This window comes from Theropithecus gelada, chromosome X (assembly GCF_003255815.1).
Source record: "Theropithecus gelada isolate Dixy chromosome X, Tgel_1.0, whole genome shotgun sequence".
In the NCBI taxonomy this organism is placed as follows: Eukaryota; Metazoa; Chordata; class Mammalia; order Primates; family Cercopithecidae; genus Theropithecus; species Theropithecus gelada.
The window spans coordinates 118,005,973-118,022,532 of NC_037689.1; the positions used below are offsets into that span (position 1 = coordinate 118,005,973).

Genomic DNA, 16,560 nt, shown 5'->3' on the forward strand with positions numbered 1-16,560 from the left:
GGTTGTTTACCAATATATGACATGTGATTTTATTTTTCAGATGGATACAGACATATACAAGATTGTGGTGACCTGTGTTACAGTTAGAAGTTGGTGAGAAAGGTGAGGGTGGATAGCAAAAAGAGAGAGATCATTTGGCTGGCTGTTCCAGCTGGATCTCCCAGGATGTAACATAGGTGGACATAGATCCAGGGTCTGACCCTCAGCTTGAGAAACCATTTCCCACTGATGAAACTTGTAAGACTTGGAGATTCCTCAGTTAGAATATAAATGTATTAATTCATAGTGATAGGTCTGCCTATGGTAAGCAATTAGGAAACAGGAAGTTACTTGGTAAACATAGGTATGAGCAAAGGAAGATTGATAAATTGGGGTAATATTTCAGTTGTGCTGAGGTAAAACTTGGAGAATTTTTCCTGCTTCATCATTAATTAGAATGCTTATCTCTGCCAAAATCTCGTCTCTTTCCTAGCCCGTAGAGGTGCCCTGATATTTTATTTCCTATATCCTTTCCAAGTTCCATGTACTTTTCCTTTTGTTATGACAGTTTTATTCTGCAGCTTACCATATTATTTATTCCTGATCCATAAAAGTATAAATAGTCTCATCAGGAACTCATTAAGTCATCTCCCAGGGAGGTTTCTTCAACAGATAGTTTCATTTTTTGCTGACTTACTGGCTTCAAATTCAGATGTCTCCCTATTTGGGGGAGGAGGCACCCTATTTGAGGCCTGTAGCTCCTTATGTTCTTAAAAGGAATATATAAGTCATTTATGTCAAAATCAAACTTTGACCCTTTATTTTTGGTGCTAAGATAATGTTATTTGACCAAGATTGCCTATGGAGTATTAGCAATGAAAAACAAAGCACACATATACACACATTAGAAAAGTAAAAACTTTTAATAGCTTGGTTTTTGAAATAATTCATCTTTGTGTCTAACCACTGTTACAGTGGGTGTAAGGAACACTTTTTAAATATTCAACATCAACATCTGTGCTTGTTTTTCTACTGTGCTGAGGTACACTGTGTTGCCTTGGTGATATGGACTAAATATGTATGTTCTCTGCTTCCCCTGAGTCTGAGGCCTCTGCTCATCACTGTTAATCCGGGATGTCACTCTACCTGTGTGATCTTGGTCATTTTCTAAACATTAGGTCATGCATGAAAGGCAATTCAAAGAGATTAAACTAGCAGATATGTCAGCATCTTTAGATACCATGCTTAATGGAAACTTAGTTTACCCATATTCCTGAGAATAAGAATACAGGAATAGAGAGCCTGCTTCTCTCAGGCAGTGTGTCTTTCATTCATTTTTAGTTTCAAAATTAAGTTTGTGTCAAACCAACCTACAATCTAGCAACTTGTGTATTGAACTCACTTTTACTCAGACAAGATCAGTTCAGCTCAACAGGTATTTATTGAGTATCTACTAGATTCCAAGTGACGTGGCATGAAGATGAATAATACAGAAGTAGCCTTTGCCCTTAAGGAGCTTCCAATCTAGTGAGTAAAGAAAATTTACATTTTAAATAATCTGGGTAATGGTGACAGCCCAATACTAATATGTAAAGCCAGTAGGAATGTACTAATACTTTTCCAATTTTAGTCATCAAAAATTGTAAATTACAAATGAACTAAATGTAATAATATGCCATAGATTGTATCTAATGTGAGGTTAAAAAAAAATCCCAGATGTCCTGGAGTTGCCGTGATTCAGCATTCCAACTCAGATGATTGTCCTATTGTCCAGTGACATAATGGCCTGATCAGTTCTCTTCCAGCAGACTGTCTGTTATGGTGGTTTGGTAGTGGTCTGTTGGGAAGCTGCATTTTTCCTTTTCTTTTTTTATGCTCTGGACCCCAAACAAAAACAGCCGGCTTTATTCCATTGGTAGTCATGAACATTTCCAATTTGAGGGATTTTATATTCCCCAAACAGAAGGTTATATGGCATATATCAAATAATAATGATATCCAGCCAGGTTCCCCCTCTGTACACAAATCAGTAACTGAAGATACAGTATTTCTAAGTATAATACTTCAGAGGAAGAGATAAGAATTACAATTCACTAAATTCGTGGAAGTGTTTCATTATAATAAATATTTCACGTATTAATAATGTAGCAATTATATATTAATAGAAATATGAATGTATGCCCAAGCAAAATGTGGTAAATATTTTAACTTTGTTTATCTAGGTTCCTTAATTTTGAGAATATAATTATCAGAGCTCTTCAAGAAACTCAAAATGATTCCAATATCTGTGGAGTATCCATTAAAACTGATATATAATGAAAAAAAAACAGTGAAAATGTATGCATCAGTTTCTAAGAAATCATACTTGTCATCATAGAGACTGATGCATGTAAATTAAATGTATTATATTTTTTTATACTTGTATGTATTTTATACTTGTATGTATTTTATACTTTGTATACTTTTATTACACTTTTTAAGGCAGGTAAAAGAATGAGTAGATATTATCAACTATAACAACAAATTTGTTAAATATTGTGTTAAAACCAAGTAAAGGACCACAGCTCCACCAGATCAGGAATGAATGAACAAAATTGAGGGCCAGTTTTTAAATCATTGTTGAGACTATTAGGTTCATTTGTCTGTTTAAGAGGCTCTCCTTAGGGGATATAATTTATGCATGTGGAAAAATACAGGAGATGATTCACTGGAATTTCTCTTAATAATACCATGTTCATTAAGAATAGGTCATTGGGAGGAAAAAGAAATAAAAACATCCGAACTCATTAGTATAATTAATATTTGCCTCTTAGAATGAAAATTAACTCCAAATTTTAGCCTTGAACACTTTAAGAAATGAAAGATGAATTAGTGAAATAATTTCTACTTAAAATCTTAGTTGTTACGGAGAATGACATCTCACTATTAATGTCCAATTCTAATTAAATGGATTGTTTTAGAAATGTATTTGTGAAATATAGCAAACATAGCTAGTGATAGTAACAGGTGAAAACTGATATTTCAAATGACTAAACAGACTTGGATTAGAGGAAAGTAGGAAAAGGTGTGTAACTAACAGAAGCAGTTAACCAAAAATTGAGCTTCAGGCATCAGTCTTATGTGGAAGACTGTAAATCAACAGGCTAATATTCAAAATATGACAGACATCTTAATATCAACATATGCTAAATTGGTTTATCTTTAGGCAGAAACAGAAAGCAAAAAATCAAACTCATCCAACTCATACATTTTTTGTTGTTTTTAAGATGGAGTCTTGCTCCATTGCCCAGACTGGAGTGCAATGGCGTGATCTTGGCTCACTGCAACCTCTGCCTTCCGGGTTCAAGCGATTCTCCTGCCTCAGCCTCCCGAGTAGCTGGGATCCCAGGTGTGCGCCACCATACCCGGCTAATTTTTGTATTTTTAGTAGAGACAGGGTTTCACCATGTTGGCCAGGCTGGTCTCAAACTCCTGACCTCAGGTGATGCACCCGCCTTGGCCTCCCAAAGTGCTGGGATTACAGTTATGAACCACCGTGTCCAGCCCAACTAATACATTTTTAAAATCCCATTTTAAAAGTAAAACCACAGTTTTCATATAACAAATTTTATTGCTCTTCATTTCATTCTCCAATTTTAAAATGCTTTACTTTCAGCCAATATGTGACTATAGGAGACTTCAAAGGCATAATCAATTACTCCCTTAAAGTTCATTGTAAGTGTTCTCAGAACTCTACCACCTAGAATTTAAAGACAGGAATATTTACTTTTCCTTTATAATTTTAATTTATTGTAAGGCTCGATTGTCAATAACTATTAACTTCCATTTAATAATCTATGGTGAAATAGGTAATTTCTTATTTTCACAAGCGTGTAAGTAAAAAACTGGGTTTTAAGCAATAAATCATTTGTTCTAACTAAGCACATGCTTGGAGAAAGTGCTATTTTTCCAAACATATGCCTTGAAAACAAGTAAAATTCAATTCCCTTTTTGGTTCACGGGAAGCCGTATTGGGGTGACTTCCAAGATTGGCCAACCTGTTATTATTCTTACCACCTCTTTCAAAAAGCGATGTTGTCTTTGTCCCCAAATTCTGGGGTTGTCCTATGCTGATGCATAATGAAGCCCTGAGGCTTGGAAACTTGTAAACCAATAAGATGATTTAATGATGAAACTGCATGTTAGTTTGATATTAATATTAAGTCCTTGAGTGAGCTTAAATCTGAGACCCTTGTAAAAGCAGCATATAGTTCCAGTTTTGCTTCCCTATCAGTGGAGCTTGAGATGTCTGTTCCTGCCTACTGATATTTTAACACATTTTTAGTTTCTCAAGATCTGAAAGATTTTGTATGCACATCTTAGTCTGGATACTGTTTTCATTAGTTCTAATGCTGCTGCATGCAAATTTTGTTTAAAACCAAAATTGACTCTTCACATCTGGACTAGATTGGACATGGTGAGGAGGCTGGAAGGAAAGTCCTTTTTGCTCTGTAGGCCCTGGACAGCTTTCTTAGAGAGTTGACTTATCCAGCATTAAGAAAAAGTTTTCTTTTGCGTGACTAAATTATTTCTACAGTTTGCTTGTGTAAGCATTTTAGATTTAAGCAAGTTCAAGTTGAAATATATTTGAATATAAAGTAGAAACAGCTTCATTTAATGGGATAATAGCAATCTCTAACCCATCAAATTAATATCTACTAAATAGCTTCCAAAAAGCACTGACGGGAAAATATTTTTCACTAGCATGGCTTTATTCAGTTTCAAAAATAGTAGGGGCTAAAATGTTCAGACATTTATCCTGCATTTATTTTGTGTTTCACAAGGTTAAAATTTTATATTTTGTAAAGTGTCTGAAAAAGAGTCCACAAAGTGTTTCTGCTTTCTTGCTCCTGAATGCAAAGGTCTGAGAGAAGGCACATGGCCTCATTAGCTTCTGGGTGTTGTCAAACCCAATCCTCTCAAGTACCAAATGCCCAGATACAATTATTGGGATGCAGGAATCTCATTTAAGCAGTGGTTTTTGCTGATATAAAGACAGATATCTTGATTAAAGTGTAGGGAGATAGAAACCATAACAATTTGGGCAATTTTGGCTCTAATGTCTAATTTGTTGTGAAAGGGGAAGATGTTCTAAGCTAATGTTCTTAAAAGTAACTTATGAATTTCTTAAAAATAGTTTTTAAAAGGCTGTTTCAGGAAAAGCTGTTTTATTGCATGGCACAGATTAAATGTACAGATGTTATCTTAAAACAATGAAAGAGTTCCCCTAATTTGAATATTCAATACCAGCTGTTATTCACATCAATATTTTAATATTTTACCATCAAGATATTTAATACAAAAGATGGATACATATTTAACTATTTAGAATGCTAAAGTTGTCCAGATGAGTAAGAGGGAAGGAGAAATAACATTCCCCAAGTACCTACCATGTGCACAAGCTCTACTTATATATCTTGCTTAATCTTAGAAATGAATCCATGAGGTAGATTTAAATCTCATTTTACAAACGAGGAAACTAAGGCTCAGAGAGGTCATACAACTTCAGAAAAGTTGTATGACCTCTCTGAGGTAATAAATGGCAGAACTGGAATTTGAACCTAAGTCTGCTTGTCTGTAAATCCTGTGTTTTGCAGAAAACTCCCCTTGTATTTCATAAAATGTTAAATCTTGGCCCAAATTCAAATCACCATCTTTATGGGTTACTGGAGAGAGGTATAAGTTGGCAAGGCTGTGTTCCACAATGGGAAAATATGGGTAGGATTTGAATGAGGTAAGAGTGGGATGCTTGCACAGTATCATATTTGTGCGGCTGGAGTAATGTTTTTCTGTTTCCCTCTTAAATAGCAAAGTAGAGTAGGAGAATCTTGAAATTGAACTCAGTCCTGAGGTCTGCTTTTCCTATTATTAGTCACTTTCAAGCCAGGTGATTTGTGACCATTTAAATGTTATGCTATTTCAAAGTCTTTTCTACATCTTTAGAAAAGGACATGAGGGAGGGTTAGTTAAGTGGGGCAATGAGAATGTAGAGTGTAATGTGTAAAAGCAGGACTAGCAGTTGCTCTGAAGATATCTGGGAAAGGCCGGGTGCGGTGGTTCACGCCTGTAATCCCAGTACTTTGGGAGGCCAAGGTGGGTGGATCATGAGGTCAGGAGTTCAATACCAGCCTGACCAACATGGTGAAACCCCATCTCTACTAAAAATACAAAAAATTAGCTGTGCATGGTGGTGGGCACCTGTAGTTCCAGCTACTCAGGAGACTGAGGCAGGAGAGTGGCATGAGCCTGGGAGGTGGAGCTTGCAGTGAGCTGAGATCATGCCACTGCACTCCAGCCTGGGCAACAGAGCGAGACTCTGTCGCAAAAAAAAAAAAAAAAATTAGCTGGGCATGGTGGCACGCACCTGTAATCCCAGCACTTTGGGAGGCCAAGGCAGGTGGATCACGAGGTCAGAAGATCGAGAACACCCTGGTCAACAGGGTGAAACCCTGTCTCTACTAAAAATACAAGGAAAAAAAAAAAAAAATTAGCTGGGTGTGGTGGCGTGTGCTTGTAATCCCAGCTATGTGGGAGGCTGAGGGAGGAGATTCACTTGAACCCAGGAGGCGGAGGTTGCAGTGAGCTGAGATTGTGCCACTGCACTCCAGCCTGGGCAACAGAGCAAGACTCCGTCTTAAAAAAAAAAAAAAGAAAGAAAAAGATATTAAAACTAATGACAGGAAGAGTTTGGGTTCAGTTATAATTTAAGGGAAAAAACATTGAGGGGCCTAATCTATATATTGCTCCAGATCCAATGATTTAATTTTGAGAAGAAAAATCCAGTGATTGAACTCATGCAAGGAGATGGCCTGGGGCTTGCTGTAAGTCAGGCTGCAGTTTGCATTGCATTAAAGAAAATCAAAAAAATCAATAAACTTTTAGAAGAAACTTTAAGTTTTCGCCCATTCACATTTAGCTCTTGGGGTCTCATACTTCTGGACTTGCTTAGACCTATGCTATCTAATATGGTAGCCACTGCCCATCCATATGTGGCTACTGAATACTTGAAATGTGACTAGTCTGAATTAAGATGTGCTTAACTGTAAAATACACCCTGGATTTCAAAGACTTTATAAATAATGTAAACTATTCTTTCCTGTTGGTTACATGTTGAAATGATAATATTTTGGATATATTTGGGTTAAATAAAATATATTACTAAAAGTAGTTTCACCTGTGTCTTTACTTTTTAAATGTGACTATTAGAAAATGTGAAATTAAAGGCTGGGCGCGGTGGCTCACGCCTGTAATCCCAGCACTTTGGGAGGCCAAGGCAGGCGGATCACGAGGTCAGGAGTTCGAGACCATCCCTAACATGGTGGAACCCCATCTCTATTAAAAATAGAAAAAAAAATTAGGCGGGCGTAGTGGCGGGTGCCTGTAGTCCCAGCTACTCAGGAGGCTGAGGCAGGAGAATGGCGTGAACCTGGGAGGCAGAGCTTGCAGTGAGCCGAGATCGCTCCACTGCACTCCAGCCAGGGCGACACAGACTCTGTCTCAAAAAAAAAGAAAAAAGAAAATGTGAAATTATATTTCGTGTTTATATATGGCTCATGTTTTATCTGTTGTACGGCGATGGGTTGAAGAATAGGCAGTATTCCCTGAAGCTTCGTGCTACAGGCAAGTGCTTTAAAGTGGTTAAGTATGAAAAAGATGATCAGTGCCAGCATTCAGTCTTCCATCAAGCCAGGAAGTTTTTCCCTCTTCCCCTCAGATGGTACAGGGGTGGTATTTTGACTATTGGAATATTTCTATTAATTCAACACTTTGGGAAACTAGGTGGATGTCTCTATCATTCACTCACTAGATCAAAGCATTTTTTTTTTTTCTAATGGAAATCTGTCACTCTTTAAAGGCAGTTATCCCTCCTATTTATCTCTCTAAAACCTGAGTCTTATTTTTAAGTCCTGCTCTTTCTGCTAGGGTTTTTGCCAAATTTCCAAAGCAATGGCATAACTAATGTGGCTATTCTTGCATGTAATCAGTAGAAACCTATGGGAACTATGTGGGTTAGAAGAAATAGCATTTATCAGGCAGGGCGCAGTGGCTCATGCCTGTAATCCCAGCATTTTGGGAGGCCAAGGCGGGTGGATTACTTGAGGTCAGGAGTTTGAGACCAGCCTGGCCAACATAGTGAACCCCCATCTCTACTAAAAATACAAAAATTAGCCGAGTGTGGTGTCGCATGCCTGTAATCTCAGCTATTTGGGAGGCTGAGGCAGGAGAAATGCTTGAACCCAGGAGGCAGAGGTTGCAAGGTTGCAGTGAGCCAAGACCATGCCTGCGCTCCAGCCTGGGCAAAAAAAAACAAATAAAAAACTATCAAATCCAGGGCTGACCACTATATTCTAATACTACATTACTAAATTACAGTTTGTCTTACTGCTCATGCAAAGCTTATGTGAAATGATTATTTGACTATGATGAATTATGAGTTTGGGTTCCTTTTGCTTTCCACAAAGTACCAGGCCTACTGCCTACTGTTGACCTCATAGACACCCAATATACACAAAACTATAGTGTATGGATGCCACACTAGTAAAGCTGGATTTTTTTTTTTTATTATGGTAGAGACCGTAGAGATACACCATTTCATCATTTTATACTTTCCAAACAAGTCATTTTCCCATTACCCTTTAAATGCTTTATAGTATTTTATTTTTGGGGATATTAGAATTATTGACTAATTTTTTGTAATTTTTTTCAAACTTGTAAAAACTGTCAAGTATAGTTATTTTTAAAATTTGGGGCAATATTTTTTTGGGGGGGAGTTGATAAACATGGCTGAATGTCTTTGTATGCCAAAAGAAAGCTAACTTCTATAAACATGCTTCTCACATAACCACTCAGGCAAGTACTGAGTGCATCAAAGTCAGCCCATACCAAAAGGAACACAATATATATACATTTTTTTTTTTTTTTTTTTTTTTGAGATGGAGTCTCGCTCTTGTCCCCCAGGCTGCAGTGCAATGGCATGATTTTGGCTCACTGCAACCTCCACCTCCCAGGTTCAAGCAATTCTTCTGCCTCAGCCTCCTGAGTAGCTGGGATTATAGGTGCCTACCACCACGCCCAGCTAATTTTTCTATTTTTAGTAGAGACAGGGTTTCACCATGTTGGCCAGGCTGGTCTCGAATTTCTGACCTCAGGTGATCCACCAGCCTCAGCTTCCCAAAGTGCTGGGATTACAGGCGTGAGCCACCATGCCCAGCCAGAACACAATATTCTTAACAAATGAAAGGGAAATTACTGGTACATCATCAACAGACTCTATTTTCAGCAACTTTTCTATTACAGGTGTGCCCTGCTTTAAGAACATCCAATAACTGAGTTTGTTTAAATGCATCATAGAAAAATCTGAGCATTATGAATCAGATTTGATACACAAGCAACCTTTTAGCTTACTCCCCCACCAGCCCACCGCCCCCAGAAAACGGCCAAGGGGTCTAAATCTATATTTTGCTCCAGATCCAATGTTTTACTTTTGAAAAGGAAGATCCAGTGATTTAACTCACATAAGGCAATGGTCTGGGGCCTGCTAAAAGTCATGCTGTGGTTTCCATTGCATTTGAGACAACCAGACAAACAAATACAACTTTTAGAGGAAACTTCACGTTTTCTCTTATTCACATCTCAGTCAGGAGTGGGATCTTACACTTAGAATTGCGTAGACCTGTGCTGTCCTATATGACAGCCACTAGCCATATGTAGAGTATATTCACAATCCCGATCAATTTCCATCAGACCTCTATTCTTTCCAACTCTCTCCTCATCATGAGTGGGGTTAGGGTTATTGTTTTTGGTTACTGAATATATTATTTTTCTATGTAAAGCTAACAGACGTATATGGTGATCAAATCTGTAACCACAACCTCAGTAGTACTATTTTCTGTTATTGATTCAGATTTTATCTACAAGACTGGCTGCAAGTAAGTTCAGAGAGACAGCATATTATTTGAGACACCTAACATTTCATTAAAAAAAACTTCTGTATTGGCTGGGCGCAGCGGCTCATGTCTGTAATCCCAGCACTTTGGGAGGCTGAGGTGTGTGGATCACCTGAGGTCAGGAGTTCGATACCAGCCTGATCAACATGGAGAAACCCCGTCTCTACTAAAAATACAAAATTAGCTGGGCGTGGTGGCACATACCTGTAATCCCAGCTACTCATGAGGCTAAGGCAGGGGAATAGCTTGAACCCGGGAGGCAGAGGTTGCAGTGAGCCGAGATCGCGCCATTGCACTCCAACCTGGGCAACAAGAGCAAAACTCCGTCTCAAAAACCCAAACAAACAAACAAACAAACAAAAAAACCACTCATGTATAAAGATACAATCAAGAGCATCAATTTAGTTTAAAAGGCAATGTTATCTTAGTACTCATTAGCAAAACAAATAATGTAATGCATTCTGACATGTTTATTATGATACTCTGATATACTAATGTAAGTGAAGATGATAAATGCAATAGAAAAATTTTAAATATACTGGTGTTGGGGGCAAGGTGACACATAAGCTGTGTCACACTCTGAGAGATACTGTTTATTACTATACTCACACTGAACATGATTTGATTGTAGTAACTGCATCTGAGACCACATATTAGGGGGCTTCATAAAGGGGTTTTGTTATTCTTCAAAACTAATAACACTTCATCTTAACCAAAACCCTTAATAAGAAAAATCAGAAATAAAGCAAAGTTTTACACACTACCCTGAGGATCAATAACTTCAAGCCGAAGGCCTTCTTAAGGAAATTTTCTTTCTGGTTTGCTAAAGCTGTGGGAGACCATTACCATCATGAGGCCCGTTACAGGAAATATTGATCTCTAAAATGTCATGCTCTAACACTCTATGGTGACTTACAGCATGTGCTGGCCGGATTATAGAACAAGTCAGCTCTAAGCATTTCACACATTTATCAGTACAGGAGCTATTGCATCTACCACTAGATTAAGTTTCTGAGTAGCCATTGAAATTTGGGAAAAGGTATGATAACGCAAAGTAGATAGGTTAGGACCTCCACACTGAAAACAGATATGGTACAGCCGTGAATATGGGAAAAATCCCTAAACTTGAACAAGGAAACAAAATCCAGAACAGGATGGGCACAGAGGCTTATGCCTGTAATCTCAGAACTTTGGGAGGCCAAGGTGGGTAGATCACCTGAGGTCAGGAGTTTGAGACCAGCCTGGCCAACATGGCGAAATCCCATCTCTACTAAAAATATAAAAAATTAGCCGGGCGTGGTGGTGGGCACCTGTAATCCCAGCTACTTGGAAGGCTAAGGTAGGAGAACTGCTTGAAACCAGGAGGCAGAGGTTGCAATGAGCCGAGATTGTGCCATTGCACTCCAGTCTGGGCGACAGAGCAAGACTCTGTCAAAAAAACAAAACAAAAGAAAATACAGAACAGATTCAACTCAGGTAAGTGAAATTGCCAGATGGCCAAAACAAGTTCTTCAAATTTCCACAGAACTCACTGACCCAGCAGGAGCACATCTTTATCCAAATTGCAGCTGGGAGCTTGATTAACTGAGAAACAACACAATTAAATGACATGACATTCTTCATAGGCACCAATCCAATGTCAGTATCTGCATGCTGAAGTACAGAGTTACACTGAAATTGCGTATGCTCTGAGGAATGACACTAAATTAGCTTCCAGGAAAATTACTCAATTTTGTAAGTAATTTTCAGTTTTTTTTCTTAGGGATATTTTTCAACTTTCACTTTAATTTTCTTCAGTTGCTTAGTTGTATATTTTGAGAAGGCAAATCCATTGGCACTTGGGGAGGCTTAGAACATAAATTAGTATTAGAAGTAAAGGGAACACACAGCTAAAAGTTTTACTTTAATCACAAATTCACAACTAGAGATATCATTTGCATATCTTAGAATGCTAAAGACCTGTTAAAATTTTTTTAACCAATCAGCAAAAATATGTGCCACAGATTTCTAATGTTCATAATTTAGAATTTATCACATAAATATAATATTAATATATACTTTATTTGCAAATTATTCTTAAAACACTTCTTTCCAACACATTTACAATGTTCATGTGCTTTAAAGAAAAATACCACCCTCATTTAAAAATGTACTACTAACTTTAATGTGTGGTTATACCAGTGCCACCAAATTAGAAAAGAAAAAGAAACATACAGCTGTATTGGATATGTAGTTACTACTACAAATAATGACAACACATGTCTTATACAATGATCATATTATGCTTTTCTACCACTTCTCAGTCATTATCAGAACCATTTGGAGGTAAGAAAACCAATGCATCATTGAAAATATGCCCAAATGCCCTAAGACGGTATACCCCATACATCATCACATGCATCTGATTTGGAGTCAGTCCATTAAAAGTAACAGCCATATCTGAACAACAGCCTTCTACTACCTGGTTGGGGTGGTAAGTCATTGCCTCTTTAATAGAAAGCCCAACAGATTTGGTATTAAATACATCTTTTCCATCAGCATCTTCTGCATTTTCTGCAAACACTCCAGCATATTTCAGGCAAACTGCTAGCTGTTTATCTTCAGATATCTTCCAAATCATCCCCCCCTGTTCAGGACACTTTTCAGGGATATTGAGAAGGCTGTTAAGTCTTTTCATTGATTCTATACTTAAGACAATTCCTCCTTCCATACCCACATATTCAAGGTCTCCAGATTTTATAGTGTGGCCTAGATAGAAAGGCTGTGATGGATCCTTTTTTAACAAAAAATACTTTAGGTTTTCAATGATCGCAAACGTAGTGGGGCGTGCAAGGAAGAACCAGTTGTATTGGTCTCTATACTTATCAAAGGCATATTTGTAAGCTTTTCTCATCATTAACCACATGTCATTTGTGTCCATATTAATTGACTCAAACACTTTAACATTTTCAGAACTGAAGAACTCTGCTTTGTCACAGTGTTTGGTCCAAGTCTCCTTTACTGCAGCCCAAAGACTCACATCTTTGGGTTTTACAAGGATAATACAGTATACTCGAAAGCTCTTACTGAGCTCCATGCGCTCATCCTCTGAAATTTTCAAGATATCTTCTTTGTTAGGAGCTTGTAGGTGATGATGCTCATGGTGGTGCATTCTATTTCCATGACCAATCCTAATATGTCCTAGCATAGTGATCAAAGCACAGAAAATGCTTCCAAGCATCACACCCTTCAAAAAGGAGCTGCTTTCAGAAAGCATTTTTCCTATAAAGAAGAAAAAGACTCTTAAAATACTTAATAGAAAAGGATTAGTCTATAAATTTGATTTGGTATTCCTTATATACTTACGTTTTGCTCTTAATTTTTTTTTTAAAGGTTCCCAAGCTTGAAATCAAGTTAGTTGCATATAGTACAAAAGACTCTCAAAATCTTTAGCTTCCAATGGAATCTGATTACTGTTTGGTATAAACTGGAACTTTGCAACAACTCCTCTATGGAGAATTTGTTTTGCACTTCATCTACGGGGATTTAATAAACCCTTGAAACCAGTGTTACAGAGGTTATCCATCCACCGTTCTCTTTAAAGAATTTCACATCACAAGCTTGCATTATTTAAATACCTCTAAAAACATAATGGATTTTTACACCAAAACCTTGGATTGAATAGATAAAACCACCTATAAATGGCAAATCACCAGTGGTATTGTGCTGACATTTCTGTTCTCAACATAGTGCTTTCTTTAACCAATGGCTGCTGTCCTTAAGTGTTTTGAGTAAATCTAAACCAAGTTTCTTGAGATTAACATCATATAAGTTAATATTTACCCTTTTGTTCCTAAAACTAAATGGTTTCCAATACAGTATCCCAACTATTGATGTAATAGAAGCCTGTAATAAAAAGTTGCATTTTTTGGATGAAAAAGGAATATTGATAGACATATCTGGGGCCTATTAATAAACATTTTTATTTCCTCAAAACGAATTTTCTTCTTCTTTGGGGAAGTAAAAATGGAAAACTTTACACTTTTATTTCAATTAGAAATTAAGAGCTGGGTGCAGTGGCTCATGGCTGTTATCTCAGCACTTTGGGAGGCTGAGGTGGGTGGATCCCTTGAGCTCAGGAGTTCGAGACCAGCCTGGGCAACATGGTGAAACCCTCTCTCTACCCAAAATACAAAAAATTAGCCAGACGTGGTGGTGGGTGCCTGTAATCCCAGTTACTCAGGAAGCTGAGGCACAAGAATCTCTTGAACTTGGGAGGTGGAGGCTGCAGTGAGCTGTGATCTCACCATGGCACTCTAGCCAGGGCATCAGAGTGAGACTCTGTCTCAGAAAAAATAAATAAATAAAAGAAATTAAAAGCTGATATTAAATACACTTGTTCAAAAAAATTGTATGTTAACCATTTATTCTAGTAAAGGCTGAATTTTCCAGTCTTCCCTCCATCTTCAGAAAAAAGCGATCTATTGAGCTACTTAGATTTCCCCGTTTTCTCTTATGGTTGAAAGGAGCCTTAGAAAGCTACCCAATGTCAGTCACTTCTCTCATTTTACAGAGAGAAAATGGAAGTCCACAGAGGTTAAGTAACTGATTCAGTCACACAGTCAGACAGTGGTAGAAGTGGATTAGAAACCACATTTCTCGAATCAGTTTAATGTTTTTTTCCATTACAGAATAATTGCCATAGTGCTTCTACCACATTAGAGTTTGATAAATGGGTTACTGAATATCCTTGTTTTCATACAAATGGAAAAAAAGTGGGATCTGTTGACCATAACTGATGTTTTGCACCCAACAGCACCATATTGTTACAAGAAAACCACTCCTATGGTTTTCTTCTAGAGGAAATGGAATTTTGACTTTACCAGAAAGACAAGGTGTGGAATGGTTTGGCAGATGTAATTTCTGAGTGGTGGGTGGCGCAAGAGGCAGGAAGGCTTTCCTCTGTCACTCACAGAACTTGGTCAATAAACACAGTTCTAAGAAGAGAAGTGACAGAAAACAAGCGCTGCATAATATTAGAATTGTCGGCTGTGCACGGTGGCTCACGCCTGTAATCCCAACACTTTGGGAGGCCGAGGCGGGTGGATCACCTGAGGTCAGGAGTTCAAGACCAGCCTGGCTAATATGGTGAGACCCTGTCTCTACTAAAAATACAAAAATTAGCCGGGCATGGTGACATATGACTGTAATCCCAGCTACTCAGGAGGCTGAATCGCTTGAACCCGGGAGATGGAGGTTGCAGTAAGCCAAGATCGCGCCACAGCACTCCAGCCTGGGCGACAAGAGCGAGACTCTGTCTCAAAACAAACAAACAAACAAAAAATTTGTCAGGTGCACCCTAAAATTAATTTATATAGGATTTTTGTATTTCATGTCACGCAGTTTTCATTATTTCTGGCCAATACATAATTCACACAGTTTCTTTGCTCAATTATGTTATATGTGTCAGAATTCTTCCTGATGGCGATCCTACTCCTGGCTGCAAAAATAGGGATCAAAACTCAGTAAGTCTACACATTTTAAACACAATAATTTGCAAAAATTATTCTAAGATTTTTTTCCCCATCAGAGAGGCAAAAAATGTAACAGTAGGGATGCATATGATAGGATACTTTGTGCAGAAGGAAATTTAAAACTGCACACGAGCACAAATGAAACTGAAACTACCCCAATGGTTTTTAGAGGAACCTTTTTGGGTGAAGGTAGTTGAGGTGAAGTACGGAAAAGGAAGACGAAATAGGGAAGAAAAGTGAGAGGGAGGACATGGTAACCTAGAGATCCCTCTGAAGGACCAAGAGAGCGCCCCCAGGAAGAAGGCTCTCGGTCTCCTGTGCTGACAAGCCTCCCGCTGCACCTGCCCAAGCATCCCGCGTGGAGCATGCTGGGAGAGGGCTGGGGCCCAGGCCTCCCCCAAGAGACGGAGGGGAGTCAGGGTGCGCTCGGGGTGGGGGTCAAGGCCCCGCCACTCACCCGCGTCTAGAACGGCTTAGGGGCAGGAAAGCGCAGCCGCGCACGGGTTTCCCCTCACGTTGGCGCGCCACTCGGTTGCGCTCCTGGCCGGGATGTTCTAGCCGCAGGCGGTGTCCTCTCGTTGGTCTCGCTTAAGGTGGGGAGGGCCAGGAAACGGGCGCCGCGAAGGCGGGGCAAAGGAGCCCGCGGCTGGGCGGAGCCGTCCGTTTGCCCGCCCGCTCAGGCGTCGGAAGGGCCGGCGCGCACACTGCGTGCCCTTTCTCCCCGCCCCCTACCGAGTTCAGAGACGTGCTTTAGGCCTACGTGACCCGTACGCTCCCCTTTACCCAACGGGACGCCCAGAGAGGAGGCCGTGCGTACGACTCGCTGACACCTCCTACTTCATCTTCCTGGCATGGAAATTGCGAGAGCGAGAGATTCTTGCTCCCAGTGTCGCTTGTTATCAGACCTCTTGATGGTTTCTCTGATGTACCCCTGCGTCCTTGAACCCTCTTATTGCCCACTCCCCTAGTACTCCTGGGCTGAGACCAAAACGCAGGCCACTGAAATAGTCGTGCAATTATGGCATCAAGGGTTTCTTATGATTACTGGAATGAGATCTGAAGCCCCACTGCCTGGAATCCAA

The 16,560-nt window shown here is 39.1% G+C and overlaps 1 protein-coding gene across 2 annotated transcripts; it reads right to left on the bottom strand.

The window, feature by feature from the left end:
* Positions 1 to 11,730: 11,730 nt before the first annotated feature.
* On the bottom strand, positions 11,731 to 16,154 carry C1GALT1C1 (C1GALT1 specific chaperone 1). 2 transcript variants are annotated; one of them, XM_025373585.1, is made up of 3 exons: positions 15,936 to 16,154; positions 13,311 to 13,480; positions 11,731 to 13,226 (listed from the first exon to the last, which is right to left on the bottom strand). In XM_025373585.1, exon 3 carries the CDS (start codon positions 13,219 to 13,221, stop codon positions 12,265 to 12,267), a length of 957 nt encoding a protein of 318 aa, XP_025229370.1. In that variant the 5' UTR covers positions 13,222 to 13,226; positions 13,311 to 13,480; positions 15,936 to 16,154; the 3' UTR covers positions 11,731 to 12,264. The 2 variants fall into 2 exon arrangements, with proteins under 2 accessions (XP_025229370.1, XP_025229369.1); XM_025373584.1 differs by lacking the exon at positions 13,311 to 13,480.
* Between the last annotated feature and the right edge of the window lie 406 nt (positions 16,155 to 16,560).

Excerpts from the sequence above, each read along its gene's own strand:
- C1GALT1C1 (XM_025373584.1), bottom strand. The coding sequence starts at position 13,221 with ATGCTTTCTGAAAGCAGCTCCTTTTTGAAGGGTGTGATGCTTGGAAGC.